Below are 21,681 nucleotides of genomic sequence, written 5' to 3' on the forward strand. Positions count from 1 at the left end.
ACTCGAGAGTGTTCCATAAAACGTTACGTTTACCTCCACGAAATTCACAAACAATAACGGAAATACGTACACGAGATTAGATTGCCATCGAGTTTTTAATGATTCGAGGGGAACTGTATTTTCAAGATCTTGGAGAAGGTGGAGAAGAAGAAGGTGAACTCGAAGATGGAATTATTCAAGCTGACAAAGATCCGGTCGCACCTGAGTATCCGGCTGATTGTTGCCCGGAGAATTGTTATAAGAAATTCCCCTTCTTAGCCGGTGACGACGACGCACCTTTCTGGCAGGGTTGGGCCAATTTGAGACTGAAGACCTTCAAATTAATCGAGAACAAGTATTTTGAGAGTGCCGTCATTATAATGATCCTTTTGAGTAGTATGGCTCTCGTAAGTACGCAAAATGTTTTATCGTTACTTCTTTACGTTTCTGCAATTGTTCCACCCTTCTTTTCATTCATTACCATTCGATCTCAGTTTTGTCTTTATTTCTTTTTTCATTGGTTATCACTTTTGTGCTTTTTATTAGGTTCGTGCAAAAGGAATGTTGGTTTTTATATGGTCGAACTTTATTTTTGAAATTTAAATAAATTTTATAATAAATATTGACAATATATATGCCATTTTAATGCTTATAATTTTCTCTTTACTTTGATTACAAATTTTTATTAGGTTGGTGTAAAAGAAATGTCGGTTTTTATATGGTTAAACTTTATCTTTGAAATTTTAATAAATTTTCAAATAAATATTGTCAATATATATCTCAGTTTAATGCTTATAATTTTCTCTTTACTTTGATTACAAATTTTTATTAGGTTGGTGTAAAAGAAATGTTGGTTTTTATATGGTTAAACTTTATCTTTGAAATTTTAGTAAATTTTCAAATAAATATTGTCAATATATATCTCAGTTTAGTGCTTATAATTTTCTCTTTACTTTGATTACAAATTTTTATTAGGTTGGTGTAAAAGAAATGTTGGTTTTTATATGGTTGAACTTTATCCTTGAAATTTTAATAAATTTTTAAAGTAAACATTATCAATATATAGATCATTTTAAAGCTTAGAATCTACTCTTTATTTTGATTAGAAATATTATATGATCGATTTTAATTATAGCTATATTTTGATCATTTTGACAATGTTAGATAAAAAACAATTAATGGCACGTTCCAATGACGACGCGACAAAAGCTGCTATGGAGTTAGACTATAAATCTTTAGACCATCCACCATATTCACCTGACCTCTCGTCCACCAAATACCATTTTTTTCAAACATCTCGACAACTTCTCGCGCGAGAAATGCTTGAAAAACCAAGACGATATCGAAAAACGCCTTCTATTAATTCTAAATGGTTCTTATTTTGATTAAGAAAATTTCTTAGAAAAAAATTAATGGTCCTCTAAAATTGAAGGTGAAAACCTAACATTCCTTTTGCATCGATCTGATATAATCATTTAATTACTTCTTGTTAACGTTGCATTTCTTTTGCTTTATAAATTTCGAGCAATCTGCACGAATTAATTGTAACGAAGTGCACGTGTCGCTGTTCTAGGCTTTGGAAGACGTGCATCTTCAACAACGACCCATTCTGCAAGACATCTTGTACTACATGGACCGGATATTCACTGTGATTTTCTTCCTCGAAATGTTGATCAAATGGCTGGCTCTCGGTTTCAAAATGTACTTCACGAATGCTTGGTGCTGGCTCGACTTTATCATTGTCATGGTAAGTTACATTTCCACAATTCGTTACGTTACTTCGCATACCCCTATGATCTGAGTGTGCGTAATTTTTCTATAAAAAAACAAAGAAAAAAGTACAAACACGCGTCGTTACGCGTCAATCGTTATTGATACGCATTGATATACATACGCGAAATACTAACGTACGAAGTAAATCGTTAAATAATTACACACACGAAGAGATTTCTACGTATAATAGATTGTCTCCCCAGAATAAAAGTCTCCAATTTATTTTTACCAAAATGTCACTAATCTATTTACCAATTTAGTTGATACCGTAGCCAAACTTTGTTTAGATCCCCAGAAACAAGCTTACAACAAAACGATCCACGATACGCGCGGTACAAAAGTTCACTTTTATCAAAGGTAACCGTCTTTTAACTTTGCATCAGATGGCTGACAGAAATTGCTGAAAGTTTAGATAAAAATCCGCAGACTATTTGTTCAAAGTGTGCTCATTGCCAATTGAGAAATATCGACGATCTTGTAAACTTGTTCCATGGGAACTGAAACTGTCCCATCGTCAAAAGTCTCTTTGAATAAGAAAGTGTCTCCACCTCCGTCTACTATATCTCCTCCTTGACCCTCGCCTTCCAAAATCAGTTCGCAAAGCGGAAGAGCGCAGCATGGATTACTCCCTCCTGGTGGATTACTCTAATACAATCGTCTACAAGATATAATTACGAATACCTCATCTGTGTCATGTCACGTTCCATCTGATCGATATTTGATGATGATAATAGCTCTCACTGATCAACTTGGGCGCCATCTGGGCAGGCGCCGCCGACATCCCGGCCTTCCGTTCCATGAGAACACTGAGGGCCTTGAGGCCTTTACGAGCCGTTTCACGATGGGAGGGCATGAGAGTAAGTCGACGAGAAGCAACAAGAAACAAATAAAACTAACATTGATCAACGTGATCCAAGTGACGCGGACGACCTTTGCCCGATCGTGCAAATCTGATGGATCCGACGTTTAACTCCGCAGTGATTTCTCAGCCGTCTCATTTTCTGTAATTTTCTACAATCTCTGAAAGTCTTCAATACTTAACTCTCTACTGCTTATATTATTTCTCATCTTCTTCAGAATAAGTTTGTGACACTAAGATCTCGAGAATGGTTTTTCGAGGAGTATTGTATTCATAAATTATCATCGATTGCACTTTTGCCTGAGTGACTGCCAAGGGTTTATATAATAGCGCATATTAATGTATATAATTAAAAATCGCGCTTTCTCTTCGATCACTCAGGCAATTACAAAACGTTCGTAACAATTCAACAATTCAACGTAGTAATTCAACGAAAGTTCAAAGATATACCAAGCAGCAGAGGGTTAATACGAAAATGTATAAGTATGCAGACTATCGACAGAATTTGAGGGATTCTCAAGAGATGAGAATATCATTTCGCAGCCCTCGGTCCGTCACGTTTGCCACGAGGCTTTGGTTTTCCAACGAGTCGATTAGGAGAAACGAAAACTAAGTAATAACAGAAGGGAACAATAAGTAAAAACCGAGGCAAAATGAGGAGAGAGAGGGAGAGAGAGTGCGCGAAAGGGAGAGAGAGAGAGTGAGAGAGAGAGGACATGACCGCTACAAGTAAATGTAGCCTTGTACTCTGTGGTATGCTTTTCGGTGCGCAGAGGTACACTGGTGTCTCTTCTTGGTGTCTGCACTGATATTGGAGTTTTTGTCGTACTAGCTACCGCCTATGTACGCCTTTCCTAACAGTCTTTTTGGCACAGTGATCGTTGTGCAAAGTACAGTGTATTTATATATAATAAACTATATAAATATATATATATATATATATATACACATACATTATATATACATATTATATTGCTTTGTGTGTAATGTATAATCTTCCTTGTGTGTTAATGTTCGCATATGTACTACGTACTATGTAGTACTGTGCGTGTGTAATTTGGAACTTGGTCTCTAGGATGTTGGTTTTTCTATGTTACAACGCATTACAGTACCATTCGTTGGATATGCTTTGTTAAATAATCCGGAGAGAAACCATGTATATACTGTCTAGTTTGTATAGTGTTGTGGGTTACTTTGGTAGCAATAAGCAGTAACGTAGCAGTATGTACGCACTTACTTACATACTTGGTAGTATAGAAAAGGTACCTTTGTAAGAGATTTGAGTTTGTGCATATCACTTTAACAAATAATTTAAAGCTAAGAAAGTGATCGAACACAGGTCTATTTTTTGTATACTTTTGTATATTATTATATTGCTATATGGTATACATTTATAAAGATTTGTATGATTGTTGTTCTTGTGGAGTGAACCCTTTTTTGTGGATAATGTAATCTATATGGAATAATTCTATCGATATTTTTCTTTTGATTACTTTGTTTTAATATATCTATAATAGGAAAAATGATAAAATGGGATGGTTGGTTATCGATGACCCTTAAAAAAGATATATAAAATGTCTTATTACTGATAAAAAGTCCACACGTTGAACTTATAAATAACAGAAAGGATAATTGATCATTAATTTGGTTATTCTTTCTGTTATCTTTTAAGATCCCGCTTAAATTTGTGAATGAAACGATATTATATTTTAGTTTTTTTTTAAAGATCGTCTGGACTAATTTAAACGCCCATTTTTATTACTTTTCTTGTTACATATATCTACAAAGTGACGAGAACAACAGTTTGCCAAGTCTTTTTTAATTATTCCTAACAAGATGAACAAGCTTTGAATATGAACTGTAGGAAACGAAGTTCAGAAGTGGGATTATAAATATCAGAAACGAATAACACAATGAAATTGGTACCGAATGCGTCGTAACTGCAAGTATGATAAAATATTTCATCTGTTTCAGGACGGAGCCGATTATCATGCTCGTAACAAATAATAATTCTTAATCAACTCATTCATTGCTCTCTGCATTGTCTATCATACTCACCCAGCTGTATGCGTATAATAACATCCTGCTTAAGTACTCTCTAAAAAACCCCGACCTTTGAGAGCAAAGTAAAGATTACTCCTTAGAAACGATTATACGCAAACAGACGCGGCACGATGTCCGTTTTGTGTTCACTGTGAGCCGCTACGAGTGTCATATCTGATCTCTATCAATGTATTGGACCCCTCTCCCGACCCCAATGCCCCTGCTCTTGATATTTGTTGTTACCTTACGATATGTATCATACACCATCCAGATGGTACAATTTCCACAGATGGGACGGACTCCTGTGTTACTTTGAATCCGCTTCTACTCTATGGACTTCCCCTCTGCTGTCAGAAAACAACCAGACAGATAATTATTATTGAAACAAAGTGACGCGTCGACGGTCAACCATCCTTCTACTGTCTCCTGTGCCCTATATATCTCTCTATATCTTTTTTTTCTCTTTCTCTATCACTGTTTTTAGTACTTGAAAGTTTGGTAATATGATGATGGCGATGATGATGATGATAATGATGATGATGATGATGATGATGATGATGATAATGATGAATTCGTATCACGAGTAGCCTGTCTACCTGTTGCTGTGATCCGCTCTCGTTTCTCGCTCGCAGGTGTCACTCATTAACTTCGTAGCGTCGCTCTGTGGCGCTGGCGGGATCCAAGCCTTCAAAACAATGAGGACCCTAAGGGCCCTAAGGCCACTCAGGGCGATGTCTAGAATGCAGGGAATGCGGGTATGTAGCCCACAGTCTCAGCGGTCCTTGCCGGTTACTTTCTTATATAGTGTCCCTCGACGAATCGATCATTCTATTCTCTACGGAGAACCAATTGAACGAATCGAGCCTCCGAGTTGGGTGTGCATTACCTCTGATATATGTTCTTCGCTTGGTTTCGCAACTAAAAGCCATAACGACCAGTAGAATGGTAAGAGAGAAAGTGTTTGCGCGTAGGCGAACTACTTTGATTGCCATATTGATATATTTTATTTAGTTATGTCAATCTATTTGTAGGTAAAAGTGAAAGTACCGTTTAGTTGGATGTTAGTATAGATTATAAAGGTTTTGTTGTGCTGGCTAAAACCTTCTGATGGAAAAATAGAATATTATGATAGAAAGAAAAGAGGGTAGGTGATCCTTAATTTCCTAAGTCAGTGAACTTTGTTGGTAGTTGGATAGAATTCTGTTTGAAAGAGATCCTTTTCTCGCAAGTATTACAAATATAAAACTAATTGTTAACGATAAATAAAAGAAGTAATATCAATGATTGCAAAATAGTTTTTTAGAAAAATGAATATAGCTAATAATGAGAAAAGGAAGTGATTGATAAGTATCTCCTATAAATATTGAACAGTATTGTTTAGGTGGAGTGATTGTCAAGTAATGCCCAACTCTGTTGACCACATTCGATTCGTTCAGATTTTCAATTTAGACTCTCTCGGTGCCGTCGAACTCTGTCGCGACCGTCTACAAATGAAACGTTATACTCAGATAAGGGGGTGACTAACAGGGAGGGGCGAATTACTTGGAAACGGCGGCACCGTTTTTCTCGTTTCTCGTCGCGAGACTCGACAAAGAGGCCGACTGGAGTTTCAAACGAAAAAATATATACGATCGTTTCTACTGGAATACAAAGCATTTGTTCCGCGCAATGCGCGATCGATTGATTAGAAGGACAACTCTTCGGTCTCGCCGTGTCGAAGGCTCGATTCCTTTTGCACGTGAACATACGTAGTGGGAAGTTCGCGAATGCACTTGAGCTTAAAACTGCGAATGTTTGAACGGCACGTAGACTCGTTGTTTATTAAATAACTTTCGCGAGACACGCACCTTAGAGGACACGCATTGCATCGCTGTTCATAAATTTGGGGTCGATTCGATATTCTCGCCAACTGAAAAGAATACTTCGATTAATAATATTAAAAAAAAAAGAGAGAAGAGATCCACAAATACGATTGATAACTTTAAACAAATTTTACAACTGTTCCAAGCAATTTATTCTATACTTGTGACTTGTAAAAGAACCAAACTGTGCTTAAAGTAACTAAAACGAGAAGACTAAAGATTCAACACAAAATACTTATCAACTAATAACTATATTTTTACATAACTTTGATTTACTTAACATTTTCCTTCGCGTGTAAATGTAGAACTACAACAAATGAACGATTTAAGAAATATTTAAAATCATTCATAGTTTGCTCAATAAGTTGCTAAGCTCTGAGAGACCAATTAGAGTCAGTCGAAAACTAGTTCTCGTTTAAACAACTGGTGCAGAGATTTATAAGAAGAAAGTGTGACCCTCAGATTTATAAATGGCGGTATACTTAGATATTTATCTAGATCAACGAGCCTGAAACAACGTGCCTCATCTTTAGAGTACTGCTAGTCTGAACATACTCGAACGCAAGCAACAACACACTTATTATACCCACATCTTACATACAAGTAACCATCCGGCTAAATTGAACAATTTCTATATCTCATTACAGACATAAGTGATATTCTACATAACTGTAATACAAGGTCGCTGAGATACTGGGCGTAGAGTTACTGTCATGCCCACGCCCTGACACTATCTTATCCTATATCATATTATACAGCAGTTTCGTAGCTACTACATTTTTTAGCATACCTATCGACGTGTATCTAAATGTCCGTATAGTTATTGGCTGTCTTCCGATCATTTTCTTTTTCTTTATCGAACGTTTCTTTATTTATGCATGGGATCTGTGCTTGTCGCTGAAAATACGCACGTCGCGACAGTCGATGACACGTACAAAGGTTTACTTGTGCTCTTCGTTCGACGAAATTTCAATCTACAAACGATTTTATCGATGCATTTGGACTGTTTAACGATACGATTCGAGGTAATGGATTACTTTAGCGTTGATGCATAATGTTACCATTTATTTTCATTTCCATTTGTTGAATTTTTCTAAGAAAGATTTGAAGCCAACTCCGCTGAGATAATGAGTGGAACTTCGTTTGTCCAAACGTTGTGTCACAAAATACTGCAGTTGAAATAACTTAATCATTCGTGCACATATTGACTTCTATTTTTCTGAAATAGATATAAATCTAATAAATTTTTCTGGAATAGATATAAATATAAATCTGAATTCTCACAGTTAACGATGCAAGTGAAATTGTGAAGCATTTATGTACTTACTGCCAACGATTGTAGAAGGCAAAATAGAACAAATATCAAGGATAAGGAAATTATGCTTGAAACTTTGTTTTCGTGAGGAAATAATTTTGAAAATCCTTTGCATATGCGTAGCTTGTTATCACATTATATAGTCGTCTTTTGGAAAATAAAGCTTCGAATGAAATTTTGTTGTTATATTAATAATAATAGCAAAATGATAAAATGAAGCTTTATTAATGTCATTAATATTATCGTTGATGTAAGTAAAGAAACGCTTGTACTATATTATACATAAATTTGTGTATGAAACTGCTCCAAGCTCTTAGAGTGAGCAATGTCTTGGAAGATTGGTATCAGTTAACATTCCAACTGATATCGCATTGGTGTGTTCTTCAACTTCCTGAAGAAACCATCTGCAATGCTAACGAAACACTAAAATATCAATCTTGATATCAGTTAACATACCAACTGATATCGCATCGATGCGTTCTTCAATTTCCTGAAGAAACACTGAAATATCAATCCTCCAAGACACACTTGGCGCTTACACTTTGTTAGAAGCAGAAAAAAGCTAAATTACCCAAAGTCATTCACTATTTTGCATTCCAACTTCTGAAAAAGCTTTTTGTAAGAGCTAAAAGTAGATACAAACTCGATAAAATATAAAAGTTACATTGCGTTAGCATCACTTTAGTGCAAACATTAATCAAAAAATCGCAACTGTGAAAAATGAAAGACACTGGTACACGTTTGCACGTACAGTCGACTGTAAACGCATCGCATAATGGATACTGCTTCGCTGTTACGCTTGTTGCGCCACTTGTCGTCGCTTTGATCCGTTTCTTCGCATAATTCTACGCACGTTGGTATATCCTGGCCTCTTCGATACTGCACTGTAACGTCACATCGATCAATGACCAGGCAAATTGATGCTTTGTTACTTACCACGATTCTGACTCGATTCGTTTCGCACGAGATCCGTGAATCTCGAAAGAAACAAAATCTCTATTCGAAATTCTTCCAAGTATTTGTAGTTTCGATGTTCTATACATACGTACGTGTACAGATATGTCCGAGCGGTGTATTTGTGAGAAATTAAAACGTTATAATTGATCCAGTAAGTATGCAAGGTTTACCTCGGTTTACTGTTCCATCAAGCAAATGAGAGATTTCGATCAAACCATTTTCCATGTGTTAATTAAGTGTAAATTAAGGTAATCGAGCCGAGCAGATACTTTGTCGACTCTGTTTCGCGATTTGATCCTGTGTAATTGCGTGAAATCGGGCAAAGTCGATTAGGAATGTTTCACAAACGAATATTTCATTGATTTTCTATGAAAATTAATCTTTTACTCGCTCGTTATTAATATTAACATCTTATTTAACTATCGAATATGTAATTTTAACGGGAATTTCATTTTTACATTTAATTTCTCGGCAAATATTGACTCGACAAATGCAGTTACGTTGCGTTTCACATTTTTAATCGCCTCCATTTGGTTTAACGTGCAATTAATCGAACAGACTAAGTAGATGAACGCACAATTCTTATTTGTTTACGCGTGATGTGTCGTTATCCATTTCGTTTCGCCGCAAGAGAGGATACCAAGGTTGAATTGCACAAAAGATCAACGCGTAACACACGGCGCAGGCATAGATAGAAACGCGTAGAGATGCATTCAAAAAACGCATAACTGAGCACATAAACGAACGAAAGATTCGAACTAGCTGGCCCTCATTCAGTTACTCTAACGATGCGTTTTGTCTCGCAGGTAGTCGTCAACGCTTTGGTTCAAGCCATTCCATCCATTTTCAACGTGTTGTTGGTGTGTCTTATCTTCTGGTTGATCTTCGCCATTATGGGTGTGCAGCTTTTCGCCGGCAAATATTTCAAGGTAATTAAATACGTATATTGGCCCACGAAGACACGTCCCAATTGCGCGTAGACACGTTGTACATCGCAACACACACGATTACCATCCTGCACCAATGAAAAAGTGCTCGTCCAAGTCGATCATACGTACTTTTGTCACTCACTTGCCCGATGAAACGCAACGCGCCATTTACTGAGACACTTTTCATGATCGCCACGGTGTATGTCGATTTCCTTTGCTCTAATTTTCGCGTTATAACGTACTGATATTCTACGCGAGTAGATCGTTAAAAATATGGTCGAACATAATCAGAATCGTTGACCAAAAGTTTCCTTTTTTCGTACGTTTCGAAGAACTTATCTTTTTTTGTGTACGTACAATATTTTTGTCCGCATTTGTTTTTCATTGTAACTTTGTATCGATTCTATACTGTAAAAACGGATTCGTTAGCTTTCTTTGGAAGTGTTTTGTCGATTTTATCCGTCCGTTTTGTGCCAGTACGTGTAATTGTGGGTGTGTTACGATGAAAGCGATTATTTCGATGGTGTACAATGTAATTTGGAATTTATAATGATTATTACAAATATAATACACGTGTGTTGCTTAAAGACGATGTATTGAAGTTGTACAGTAACGTGCGAGCAAAGTAAAGGAGAAAATGTACGCTTTAACAACTTTTAAGTAGTACGGGTCAGTCATTGGTCAGACATAGGACACTCGTAAGGCGAGCAATGTTATGCTTTATAAAATACACTCTGAACTCTTCGTTTCGCTAAATTAACCAGTTAACTGTGGAATTTAGTTTTAGAAATCGTCCACAAAGCGCGTAATTAAAATCAAGCAATGACGAGAATACGCGCCAAGCGCAGGGAAATCTTCCTATTATACATTTCACGAGGAAAGTAAAACAAGGAAGGTTTACGCTTTTATTTGACAAGAATTATACTCGCCAATCGCAACAAAGTAAAGTTTTCGTCGACGTGTATACACGTCGAGCGCAGTTAACTGGTTAAATACAGGTATTTATGATTCACCCTTTGCGTTCGACGACTTTTTCAGTCGGGCGGCGCTGCAACTCGAGACGATTTCGCCTGTAAATGAATTTATATTAGAATTAACATACGAAAGTGTTATATTTTGATAAATTATCTGTGTTTGCATTTTGAAAAAGATAGTTATCGAAGTTCAAACACTGTAATGCTGTTTGGTGTGATATTATGCAAAACACTTACCAGGGCATTATGAGTTGCGAGGATTTTGTGGGTCATCGCTGCTACTTCCGGATTCACTGCCTATTACTCGAATTTTTCTGTTCCTCACACTCGATAATACATCACTATCGTGATAGATACGTTTCTGATCAATTTAAAAGCAAACGCGACTTAAAACTTTAACCAGTTAACTGTGGAATTTAGTTTGAAAAGATCAGCACAGGGTGCGGAATTAAAGACAAACAACGACGTGTATACACGTCGAACGCAGGGCAAATGGTACTATTATACATTTTACGAAAAACGAGGAAGAATCACGTTTTTATTCGCCACAAAGACTAACAATTCGTTTCTGAATACGTTATTCTTGCTAAGAGCTTGAAAATTGTCAAGAAATAATAAAATAATAAACAAGAAAAATTGAAGATAGCAAGAATAAATAAGAAAAATAAGAAAATGATTTAAGTATTGGTAATATAAAGGCAACATACCACCAAAATAATATTCTTATTACATTTTATTGAGATTTCGAGTTTTCATAGTGAATGGTAATTTTTTATTTTACTACTATTATACATTTGACGAAAAACGAGGAAGAATTACGTTTTTATTCGCCACAAAGACTAACAATTCGTTTCTGAATACGTTATTCTTGCTAAGAGCTTGAAAATTGTCGAAAATTGATGAAGAAGTCGAAAATTCAAAAGAGTGCTGCAAAATTGTCTAGTTCCATACCAAGAAATTTACAATTACCTGGTAATTGTAAGCAAGCAGAGTATAATTGCGAATATCTTTAAGAGGGGAGAAGATACGAAAACTTTAAATAAAGAAAGAAGTTCTGAAAGTGAGGGCGATATCATTCCACCGAAAAAAAGGTTCTCAGTTGATTATACTGAGCAGTGACGACGAAGAAATTCATTAAATTGGAGTTGCGTTAGAGTAAAATAATATTTTTTGTTTCTTTTTTTATATTATTAATAAAAATTAAGTTGCTTATGTAGAATTCAAAAACTATTTATTTTTAATAAGTTTTTGGAACGTAAGCCCCCTTTTTGTACTAGCTCTGGGTCTCAAACAACACGGTTTCACATAACACAGCATTTTCTAGGAACCTAAGTACCGTGTTATAAGAGAGCTACCTGTATTTGCAATAAGAGACGACAATTGTATACATATGGTGTACGTATAAATTTTGTCCAATTACAGTGCGTAGATGCGAACAAAACAACACTTAGCCACGAAATAATCCCCGATCGAAACGCCTGTTTGGCTGAGAATTACACTTGGGAGAATTCTCCGATGAATTTCGACCACGTTGGAAAAGCGTATCTGTGCTTGTTCCAAGTGGCCACGTTTAAAGGATGGATTCAGATCATGAACGACGCAATCGATTCTAGAGAGGTAAGCCACATCGATTTCCAATGTTTCTAGACGGTAATTTTCTTAAGTAAGACTCGAATTAATGCTGAAATCACTCGTTCCTTGGTTCGCAGCTCGACAAACAACCAATTCGTGAAACGAACATCTACATGTACTTCTATTTTGTATTCTTCATTATATTCGGATCGTTTTTTACCCTTAATCTATTCATTGGTGTGATTATCGATAACTTCAACGAGCAGAAGAAAAAGGCAGGTGGCTCCCTCGAGATGTTCATGACGGAAGACCAGAAGAAATATTACAACGCCATGAAAAAGATGGGTAGTAAGAAACCGCTCAAGGCCATTCCACGTCCAAGAGTACGTTGCGACTTTATTGAATCTCCTTTTCTTTAGATCCTTCTCTGAGAATTCAATCTATAATAAAATATCTTTGGTTTGCTATTCCAAAGTATGAGATTTTGGTAGATGGCCATCTGAAAAGATGATACTTTTATTTATGCTTTGATTAGCAATGTTGAATTATTAAGTTCTAGTCGATAAGGTCCCCTTCCATTTCTCGTCACGATTTAATTACGAATTCCTACTTTTAATGGAGATATTTCTCTCTTTTTTCGATCCTTCTTTGAGAATTCAATCTATAATAAAATATCCTTGGTTTGCTATTCCAAAGTATGAGATTTTGGTAGACAGCCATCTGAAAAGATGATACTTTTACGATTAACAATGTTGAATTATTAAGTTCTAGTCGATAAGGTCCCCTTCCATTTTTCGTCACGATTTAATTACGAATTCCTACTTTTAATGGAGATATTAAAATATCTTTGGTTTGCTATTTCAAAGTATGGAATTTTGGTAGACAGCCATCTGAAAAAATGATACTTTTACAATTAGCAATGTTGAATTATTAAGTTCTAGTCGATAAGGTTCCCTTCCATTTCTCGTCACGATTTAATTACGAATTCCTACTTTTAATGGAGATATTTCTGTCTTTTTTCAGTGGAGGCCGCAAGCGATAGTGTTTGAAATAGTGACGGACAAAAAGTTCGATATGATAATCATGCTGTTCATCGGGCTAAACATGCTCACGATGACGTTGGACCATTATAAACAGACACAGACATTCAGTGATGTTCTGGACTATCTGAACATGATATTCATTGTGATATTCACCAGCGAGTGTCTCATGAAGATCTTCGCATTGCGTTACCACTATTTCAAGGAGCCATGGAACCTCTTTGATTTTGTTGTTGTTATATTGTCAATATTAGGTAATGTAATGTAATGATTAGTTCAGTCGTATGGCCCAAGTGAAATTGACTAATGTTTACCGGAAAACGAATCCTGTTAGCTTCCTCATCACACGACATTACCATTCCTCTCTCTCTCTTTTTCTCTCTTCTCTCTCTTCTATTTTTAATTAGGATGCAAACGAGCATGAGAAATTCATATCTACTGCACGCAAAACTTAGTAGCTGCCTCGAACAAAAATTAAAGCGTACAGGATGAATATTTCACGTGTGCCGCAACGACTGATCAGCGTCATTACGTTACGTAGCCTTACATTGATGTTGTGCGTAACTCTGGGTTCCCTTATATATCCCACACGATCCTCGCTTCCTTGAAATTTCAAACACGTGGCCAGTCATTCGATGCAACATTATTCTTTTTAGCTCGCGTAAATTGGGATCTGGTTTTTATTTTAATTATTTCTACGTTTGTTTATATTGATTTGTATTAAGTTTGTCGAGTTAATTGCTGTTTAACTAAATCGCCTAGTTTAGTTTAATTTTTTTAAAGCAATAAACTGAGAGTTAATATTTTATTATAATGTTGCGAATGACTGGGTTTTCACAGGTTTGTCGATATAACGATTATAATTAGTAAGTAATTGGTAAGAACGGGTCTGTATTATGAAAATTATTTTTTGACAAAATTAGTATCTTTTTAGAAAGAAGCAATTTTTACACTTTCGAATGTTTAACGCAAGAATTTTACAACAGTGATTCCACTTTACATAGCATCGCGTGATATAACAAATGATCGAGCTTTAGTCAATTTTTGAACTTCTCGATCGTGCATGTTACTCGTTTTCTTCTAGTCAATCACGATCAAGAAACAGAAATTAGAGAAGACAGATGATAGTCTTTAGTACTACCGCGTGATGCACGCTTTTCTTTTAAATCTTCTTACATTAATCAACCTTTTTCAATTTTAAATCATGCATTATACGCCTTGAATGTTCTTAGATGAACTGAACAAGCGTCAAGAATTAAATTCATTAAATTTCTCCACGTTATCATTCATCGTACGATACTATTGCTTACAGATCAGAATTAGAGTTAGCGATGCACAATTTCTTACCTACATATTATTCTAAATGGACAAATTAGATTGCAAATTGGTCAAATTAATAATTTCACGTGTGACAAATTTTCGTTCCTAATAAAACTGCATGGAGGATAGAACATTTTTTAAAGAGCACCTTTTGTCACTTAGTGGGCACCACCTTAAACCTAGATGACACTTCTTACTCACTTATCCTTTTCAATTGTTATTTGTAGAAAATATTTTATGAATTAACGATACGTATGTACATATAATTCTTGTCCTTTTTAGGTCTGGTTCTCAGCGATATTATCGAGAAATACTTCGTATCGCCGACGTTGCTTCGTGTAGTAAGGGTGGCAAAAGTCGGTCGTGTGCTTCGACTCGTGAAAGGTGCCAAGGGTATCCGAACTCTTCTCTTCGCCCTGGCGATGTCGTTACCAGCTCTCTTCAATATTTGCCTATTACTATTTTTGGTGATGTTCATCTTCGCGATTTTTGGAATGTCATTCTTTATGCACGTGAAAGACAAGAGCGGACTGGACGACGTGTATAATTTCAAAACGTTCGGACAGTCGATGATCTTGCTATTCCAGGTAACCGAACGCTGACTTTTACAGTACCAAAGCGTTATACTTTATCCAGCCTTACGTAGAAACAAACTTTCTTCCTTTGCACGCAATATTCTCAATTTTATACGTACAATATCCATATTACATACAATTAATAACTCTACCAAGATAAATATCACTTTCCATTGCACAGCCATAGCCACTAGTTTAGTACTTACATTAGTAAGTTCCTTGTATTCGTACTGAAATCACAATGTCAAAGCGCATTTGAATAACATCCATGTTACATACAATTAATAACTCAACCAAGATAAATATCACATTCCATTGCACAGTCATAGTCACTAGTTCAGTACTTACATTATTAAGTTCCTTGTATTGACATTGAAATTACAATGTAGAAGCATATTTGAATAACATCCATGTTACATACAATTAATAACTCAACCAAGATATATATCACTTTCCATTGCACAGTCATAGTCACTAATTTAGTACTTACATTAGTAAGTGCTTTGTATCCACACTGAAATCACAATGTCGAAGTGTATTTGAATAACATCCACATTACATAGAATTAATAACTCAACCAAGATATATATCACTTTCCATTGCACAGTCATATCTACTAGTTCAGTACTTACATTAGTAAGTTCCTTGTATCCACACTGAAATCACAATGTCGAAGCGCATTTGAATAACATCCACGTTACATATAATTAATAACTCAACCAAGATAAATAGCCACTAGTTTAGTATTTACATTAGTAAGTTCCTTGTATTGGCATTGAAATTACAATGTCGAAGCGCATTTGAATAACATCCACATTACATACAATTAATAACTCAAACAAGATATATATCACTTTCCATTGCACAGTCATAGTCACTAATTTAGTACTTACATTAGTAAGTGCTTTGTATCCACACTGAAATCACAATGTCGAAGTGTATTTGAATAACATCCACATTACATAGAATTAATAACTCAACCAAGATAAATATCACTTCCCATTGCACTGTCATAGCCACTAGTTTAATACTTACATTAGTAAGTGCCTTGTATTTGTACTGAAATCACAATGTCGAAGCGCATTTGAATAACATCACTTTCCATTGCACAGCCATAGCCACTAGTTCAGTACTTACATTAGTAAGTTCCTTGTATTCGCACTGAAATCACAATGTCAAAGCGCATTTGAATAACATCCACATTACATACAATTAATAACTCAACCAAGATAAATATCACTTCCCATTGCACACTCATAGCCACTAGTTTAGTACTTACATTAGTAAGTTCCTTGTATTGACATTGAAATTACAATGTAGAAGCGTATTTGAGTAACATCCAACTGATATGCTTGCAGATGTCAACGTCCGCTGGTTGGGACGGTGTCCTCGACGGCATAATAAACGAGGAGGACTGCCAGGAGCCGAACAACGAGATAGGGTACCCAGGCAACTGTGGCTCGTCCACGATCGGCATCGCCTATCTGCTCTCGTATCTGGTGATCAGTTTCCTGATCGTGATAAACATGTACATCGCCGTGATCTTGGAGAACTACTCGCAAGCGACCGAGGATGTGCAGGAGGGGCTGACGGACGACGACTACGACATGTACTACGAGATCTGGCAGCAGTTCGACCCGGACGGTACCCAGTACATCAGATACGACCAACTGTCCGACTTCCTGGACGTGCTCGAGCCGCCGTTACAGATCCACAAACCGAACAAGTACAAGATCGTGTCGATGGATATACCGATATGCAAAGGGGACATGATGTTCTGCGTGGACATCCTGGACGCTCTGACGAAGGACTTCTTCGCGCGCAAGGGTAACCCAATCGAGGAGACCACCGAGCTGGAGGGCCAGAAGCGTCCAGAGGTGTCCGACTACGAGCCAGTCTCGTCGACGCTGTGGCGTCAACGCGAGGAGTACTGCGCGCGGCTGATCCAGAACGCCTGGAGGAAGCACAAACAGCAGCGCCTTGGCGGGCCAAGCGAGGAGAGCGACGACGCTGACACGGATCCGCGTGTCAGGCAGACAGCGGTGCTGGTCGAGAGCGACGGTTTCGTGACGAAGAACGGCCACAGGGTCGTCATCCACAGCCGATCGCCAAGCGTCACCTCGAGAACAGCGGACGTCTGATCGGCGTCCGCGATCACCTCGATACCGCCACAGTCGTTAGCCAACGCGCCACCGTAGCCACCAAGTAGTGGCGACGCCCGTGCGATCCACCGCTTTAATCCGCGGCATCGTTAACGACCAGCTATAGATTAATTACCAACCAGACGCGTCGATCTCACGTAACGTCTGAGGCCGTTGATTTACTCGCGAGCAGCGGCCACACGGACCTCGCGCGCGCGCTCTCCATCGACAGCCTTATAGTTGTATAAAAGAAACAAAAGAAAACAAAAAAAAACACAAAAAAACAAACGAACAAAATACATTCCTCCAACGAGTTGCCTTTAATCCACTGTAAACGCTACGATCGTTGGGAGACACGTTGCTAGCTGATGAATAGAGGACACACAAACGAGGACGGGACGCTGGAAATGGGTGAGGAACGGCTGTTCTCGTTCCAGGACGAGTCGCTCGAGAACTGGACGCGAACTAGTGACACAGAGAGGAACGTAGACTGGTGAACACCGCGTCCATCCCGTCGTTCGTGCTCGTCAACACAGGACACAGGCTCTCTCGTTTCGCGGTGCAAGAGCAGTGGTTCGCGAAGGGAACCGTTCGTGGATCGTTGGAGCGGTTTCGAAGCTGGGATACGCTACCAGATCGAAGATGGGCGTGCGAAGAGGAATCGAAGGGCAAGGACTGACGATAGAAAAGCGCACACAGAGGGAGAGAGGGTGAGAGAAAGAAAAAAAAAGAGTATAACGGTAGTTGGTGTATAGAAGATGTATTACTCGACTTGTACACAATGCAACCTCCGAGTCGACTTCCCCTTCCTTTCAGAAAACTAATCAAAGCTCGAAGGTTGTCGTTGCGACGCGCTCAGGATTCCTGCCTTCGATGGACTTCGTCACTCTATTTTCTTAGAGATCGTACGATGACGATAACGACCAGCGCCGGCTGCCGCGTTAGCTGCACGTGCATCGTCACTCGAGACGCGATTAAACGGGATCGTGTTCTCTCGCGTGGTCGATGACGACGAAACGAAGACCTACGTTCCCATAGCAAGATGGTAATATCGTTGGATCCGGAAGAGAAGAGATGTCAGCTGGATCGTTTCTCGTCTGCCGCTATGAGGGGATGGATTTCAACGACGTAGGGCCGATTTCGTAAAATTCTAACCAGGTATATTGGATTTTTTACATGGTCTCGAAACGCAGCGAGAGTCTCGAGGGACGTACAAGCAGAGGAGAAGCAACGATCCACGCTGATCACCCGCGGTGAAGGTTCGCGGGTGATGCATTTGTTCATTTCGATCGGTTATCTCAGTCATCGTACTGTGGTGTATAAAAAGGACGAGAGTTTTTTTTCCTTCTTCGAACTTGAAACTGAGAAGAAAAAAGAGAGAAAAACGACGGAACAACGGAGGAAACGAAGACATTGATGAAGACGCTGATCACAACTAACGATAACAGTGGGGATGATCATAGAACGATTTATGATGACGATTATGAGAGAAAAAAAACGGTCATGGCGATGACGACGATGGTGGTGATGATTATGATGATGGATATTGGTGGATAAGAATGTTTAAATAACGTGAATTGTACGCGTAGTTTACGACATTCGCTCGGCTTGAACAAATTCTCGCGCAACGTGAAATGCGCGACTATGAAATCGCGCAGCTTTCTTTTATCTGGCCCTCAGCTTCTCTGTTCCTCCCTTTCTATTTCGACGTTTTTCGACACGGATTATTAAACGCTTTACGATTCATTGGATCTATGTAATTAGAACGATATACGACATTCTTGCAAATCGTGTAATTGTTAAAAACTCGCTTGCATAGAGGGACTATAGGGCGGTGGAATATTTCTAGCAACACTGTCGACGAAAACAATTGTTTGTTCAAATTCTACTTCCGATCTCTGACGATATTTGTTTCCCTCTGAACGGTTTCTTCTTTTACGTTCGATTCCATTCCTTGTCGATGGTCGTTGACGAAAGTCGTTCGGTTCTTTTTCAACCGCGAACAAGTTATCTTGCCAAAAGGAACGGAGAGGGGGGGATAACGAATAAAAATTTCGAAATCATCATCAGCTAGATACTTACACATTTGCAAAGAAAAAAAAAAAAAAGATTTACACATACAATCTTACACGACGTAGTGATGCGCTTTGGAATAAATGAATATACATAATAGTGTAACATTATTCGAGTAACTGTAATCGACAACCGTGCGCCCGTAAACCCGTCTCGCAGCGAACGCGTAGTAATTTTCAAGTGTGTGAAGCGAATTGTAATGTCGCAGGTTTTCAAATACGCTGAAAGAAATAACGGTTAACTCGGTTGATTACGCGGAAATTCGACACAACTGTTTTTTCAGCTGATCTTCGTGGCTTGTATTTGTAACAGAAATTTATCTTGTCGATCGCGAAACGATTATAACGACATTTATTGAGTAACTGCCTTGTGCAGATCTCTTCGAGAACTGGGCAAAAGATATTCGTGTTGGTAAAAGTTGTGTATATTTTATTAAATTCTATCGCTGACTATGATTCTGTCATGACGGTGAATTGTTACGACTGGAAAATTTACTCTTCGCTGTTGGTTTACTCGTGTTTGCATCGCTTTAAGCTTTGATATAGAATTGGATACGTTTCGAGTAAGAATCGCGTCTCGTTTCTCATTTGTTTAGCGATTAAAATTAATTAGACTGTTTCGACGAACGCGTCAGGTTCGTTAACACGTTTCAATTTCTGTTGCGAATTACTTTGAAGGCAGAGGTTGCGTCGATCCGTTAGCTTAGCTGAAACAAAACGCCAAAACAGAACGTTAAGTTTTCTCGCCAGAAATTGTTAACACCTCAGATGATTATCACTTTGTTGATTGTTGTTCAAAATGTTTAACGTATAGTTTCTGTCGATCAGATACGAATTACCTCAACGAGAAGCAAAAAAGGTAGCGCAGAAACGCCGGAAGGGAGCGTATCTCGTACAATTTCCGTTCCACGATTCGAGATATCGCACGGGAATTCAAGGACAATATCGATTAACAACCAACGAAGCGACCACACACTTTCTTTCAATACTTTCAGATACTCTCTCTCGAGCGTCTTACAAAAATTCGAAGCAATTGCAAGGTACAAAAAAAAAGAAAACCAAAGAAAACGAACTAAAATTCATTAAAATCGATGGTTTCGTGGCAGAAACGGAATCGTTTGAATTCTTGTCTCGAGTTCTGAACGGGTTTACGTGGTTGATAACCACGTGGAGGATCGCGTGCCTAATTCCATCGATAATGCAATGCTGCTCGCGAGAGGCCGCGCGACAAGGATCGTTTTCGCCACTCTAAAAGCGAGCAATCCCAACACTAATTTCAAAATACAGCTCTCCACGAGCTGCGAATCACGGCACTCGATCCAGCCACGGCTGAATAACCTGAATCACATCGTTCTCGCGCAATGTACTTGTTACTACGCATAGGTCACAGCAAGTAAGTCGAGGGGCGCGTTGCAAGAAAGCAAAACGGTACAATGCACACGAAACGACAAACTGAGAGTCGTTGGAACGCGTCTGCTTAGGAAACGGCGATGCCAGGCGGTTTTTAGTTCGCCTCGCGGAGGTATTGGTCAACGTGTTTGTTTGTTGTACATGTAAGTATATACTCACTCGGATGAACGTGTTTATCCCGCGCTCGTGACAGCAGCGTGGCAATCGACATAGACGAAAAAATCCGGTGTACATGTGTGCGTATGCGTGTGTGTGTCTAACGCGGATTGCGCGATCGTTATTTTTCTACGTTTTGCATCCGCGATCCGAGGGGTGGACGAAGAGGAGGCGAGCAGAGAGGACGACGGGTTTCAGAGGCGGAAGCTGGCGGGAAACGACGCGCGATCCAACGTGTGTCTCGTTTTTTTTGGGGGGACGCGGTGCGACGCTGGGCGGTGTCGGGCACGCGGTTCAAACGAACGTGGGATCGTTCTCGCTGGTCGAAAACGGACGTGACGGTGGCACGAAGCTCGCAGCTCGCTCGAAGGATCGTGTCTGGGACGTGTGTCTAAGGAACATTGACGACAGGAGAAAAAAAGAAAGAGAAAAGACACAGAAAAACAGAGATCACGATTACGGACGTTACGTGAGCCAGGAACAATGCGAATTTCGTTACGAAGTGATCGTAAGAGGATCCAAGGGGAGGCACAGGACGAAGAGATTCGACGGCGGGGAAACGCGAGAGGTAAAGAGATAACGAGAATGGAGAAACAGAAAACGAGAAAATAAGAGAAAAAAATAACAAATGTTCATTATTTTAAGCTACGAAGGCTCAAGAGGGTGAGGATCATTGTAAATTACTCGTACAAATAATTTACACA

General features: G+C 38.5%; 1 protein-coding gene and 1 long non-coding RNA gene across 33 annotated transcripts in view; one reads left to right on the plus strand and one right to left on the minus strand.

Annotated features, from left to right (window-relative positions):
* Window positions 1–3,729, minus strand: part of LOC143430881 (uncharacterized) — a 54,269-nt gene extending 50,540 nt beyond the window's left edge. The window contains exon 1 of the long non-coding RNA XR_013102657.1: window positions 3,719–3,729. This is a non-coding gene — a long non-coding RNA (uncharacterized LOC143430881). The remainder of the gene's footprint in view (window positions 1–3,718) is intronic.
* The window catches only part of Para (sodium voltage-gated channel paralytic), a 79,205-nt gene extending 61,835 nt beyond the window's left edge, over window positions 1–17,370 (plus strand). For 27 of the 32 annotated variants that reach the window (XM_076907300.1, XM_076907301.1, XM_076907305.1 and 24 more), the window contains 9 exons: window positions 127–386; window positions 1,553–1,726; window positions 5,287–5,409; window positions 9,595–9,717; window positions 12,114–12,308; window positions 12,401–12,646; window positions 13,287–13,557; window positions 14,906–15,210; window positions 16,557–17,370. In XM_076907300.1, coding sequence (XP_076763415.1) covers window positions 127–386; window positions 1,553–1,726; window positions 5,287–5,409; window positions 9,595–9,717; window positions 12,114–12,308; window positions 12,401–12,646; window positions 13,287–13,557; window positions 14,906–15,210; window positions 16,557–17,339 — 2,480 coding nt within the window. In that variant the 3' untranslated portion in view covers window positions 17,340–17,370. Of the gene's footprint in view, window positions 1–126; window positions 387–1,552; window positions 1,727–2,486; window positions 2,610–5,286; window positions 5,410–9,594; window positions 9,718–12,113; window positions 12,309–12,400; window positions 12,647–13,286; window positions 13,558–14,905; window positions 15,211–16,556 lie in introns of all 32 variants that reach the window. The other 5 variants (XM_076907306.1, XM_076907330.1, XM_076907325.1 and 2 more) reach the window with 1 other exon arrangement.
* The last annotated feature ends 4,311 nt before the right edge of the window (window positions 17,371–21,681 follow it).

Source organism: Xylocopa sonorina, chromosome 15, assembly GCF_050948175.1.
Source record: "Xylocopa sonorina isolate GNS202 chromosome 15, iyXylSono1_principal, whole genome shotgun sequence".
Lineage (NCBI taxonomy): Eukaryota > Metazoa > Arthropoda > Insecta > Hymenoptera > Apidae > Xylocopa > Xylocopa sonorina.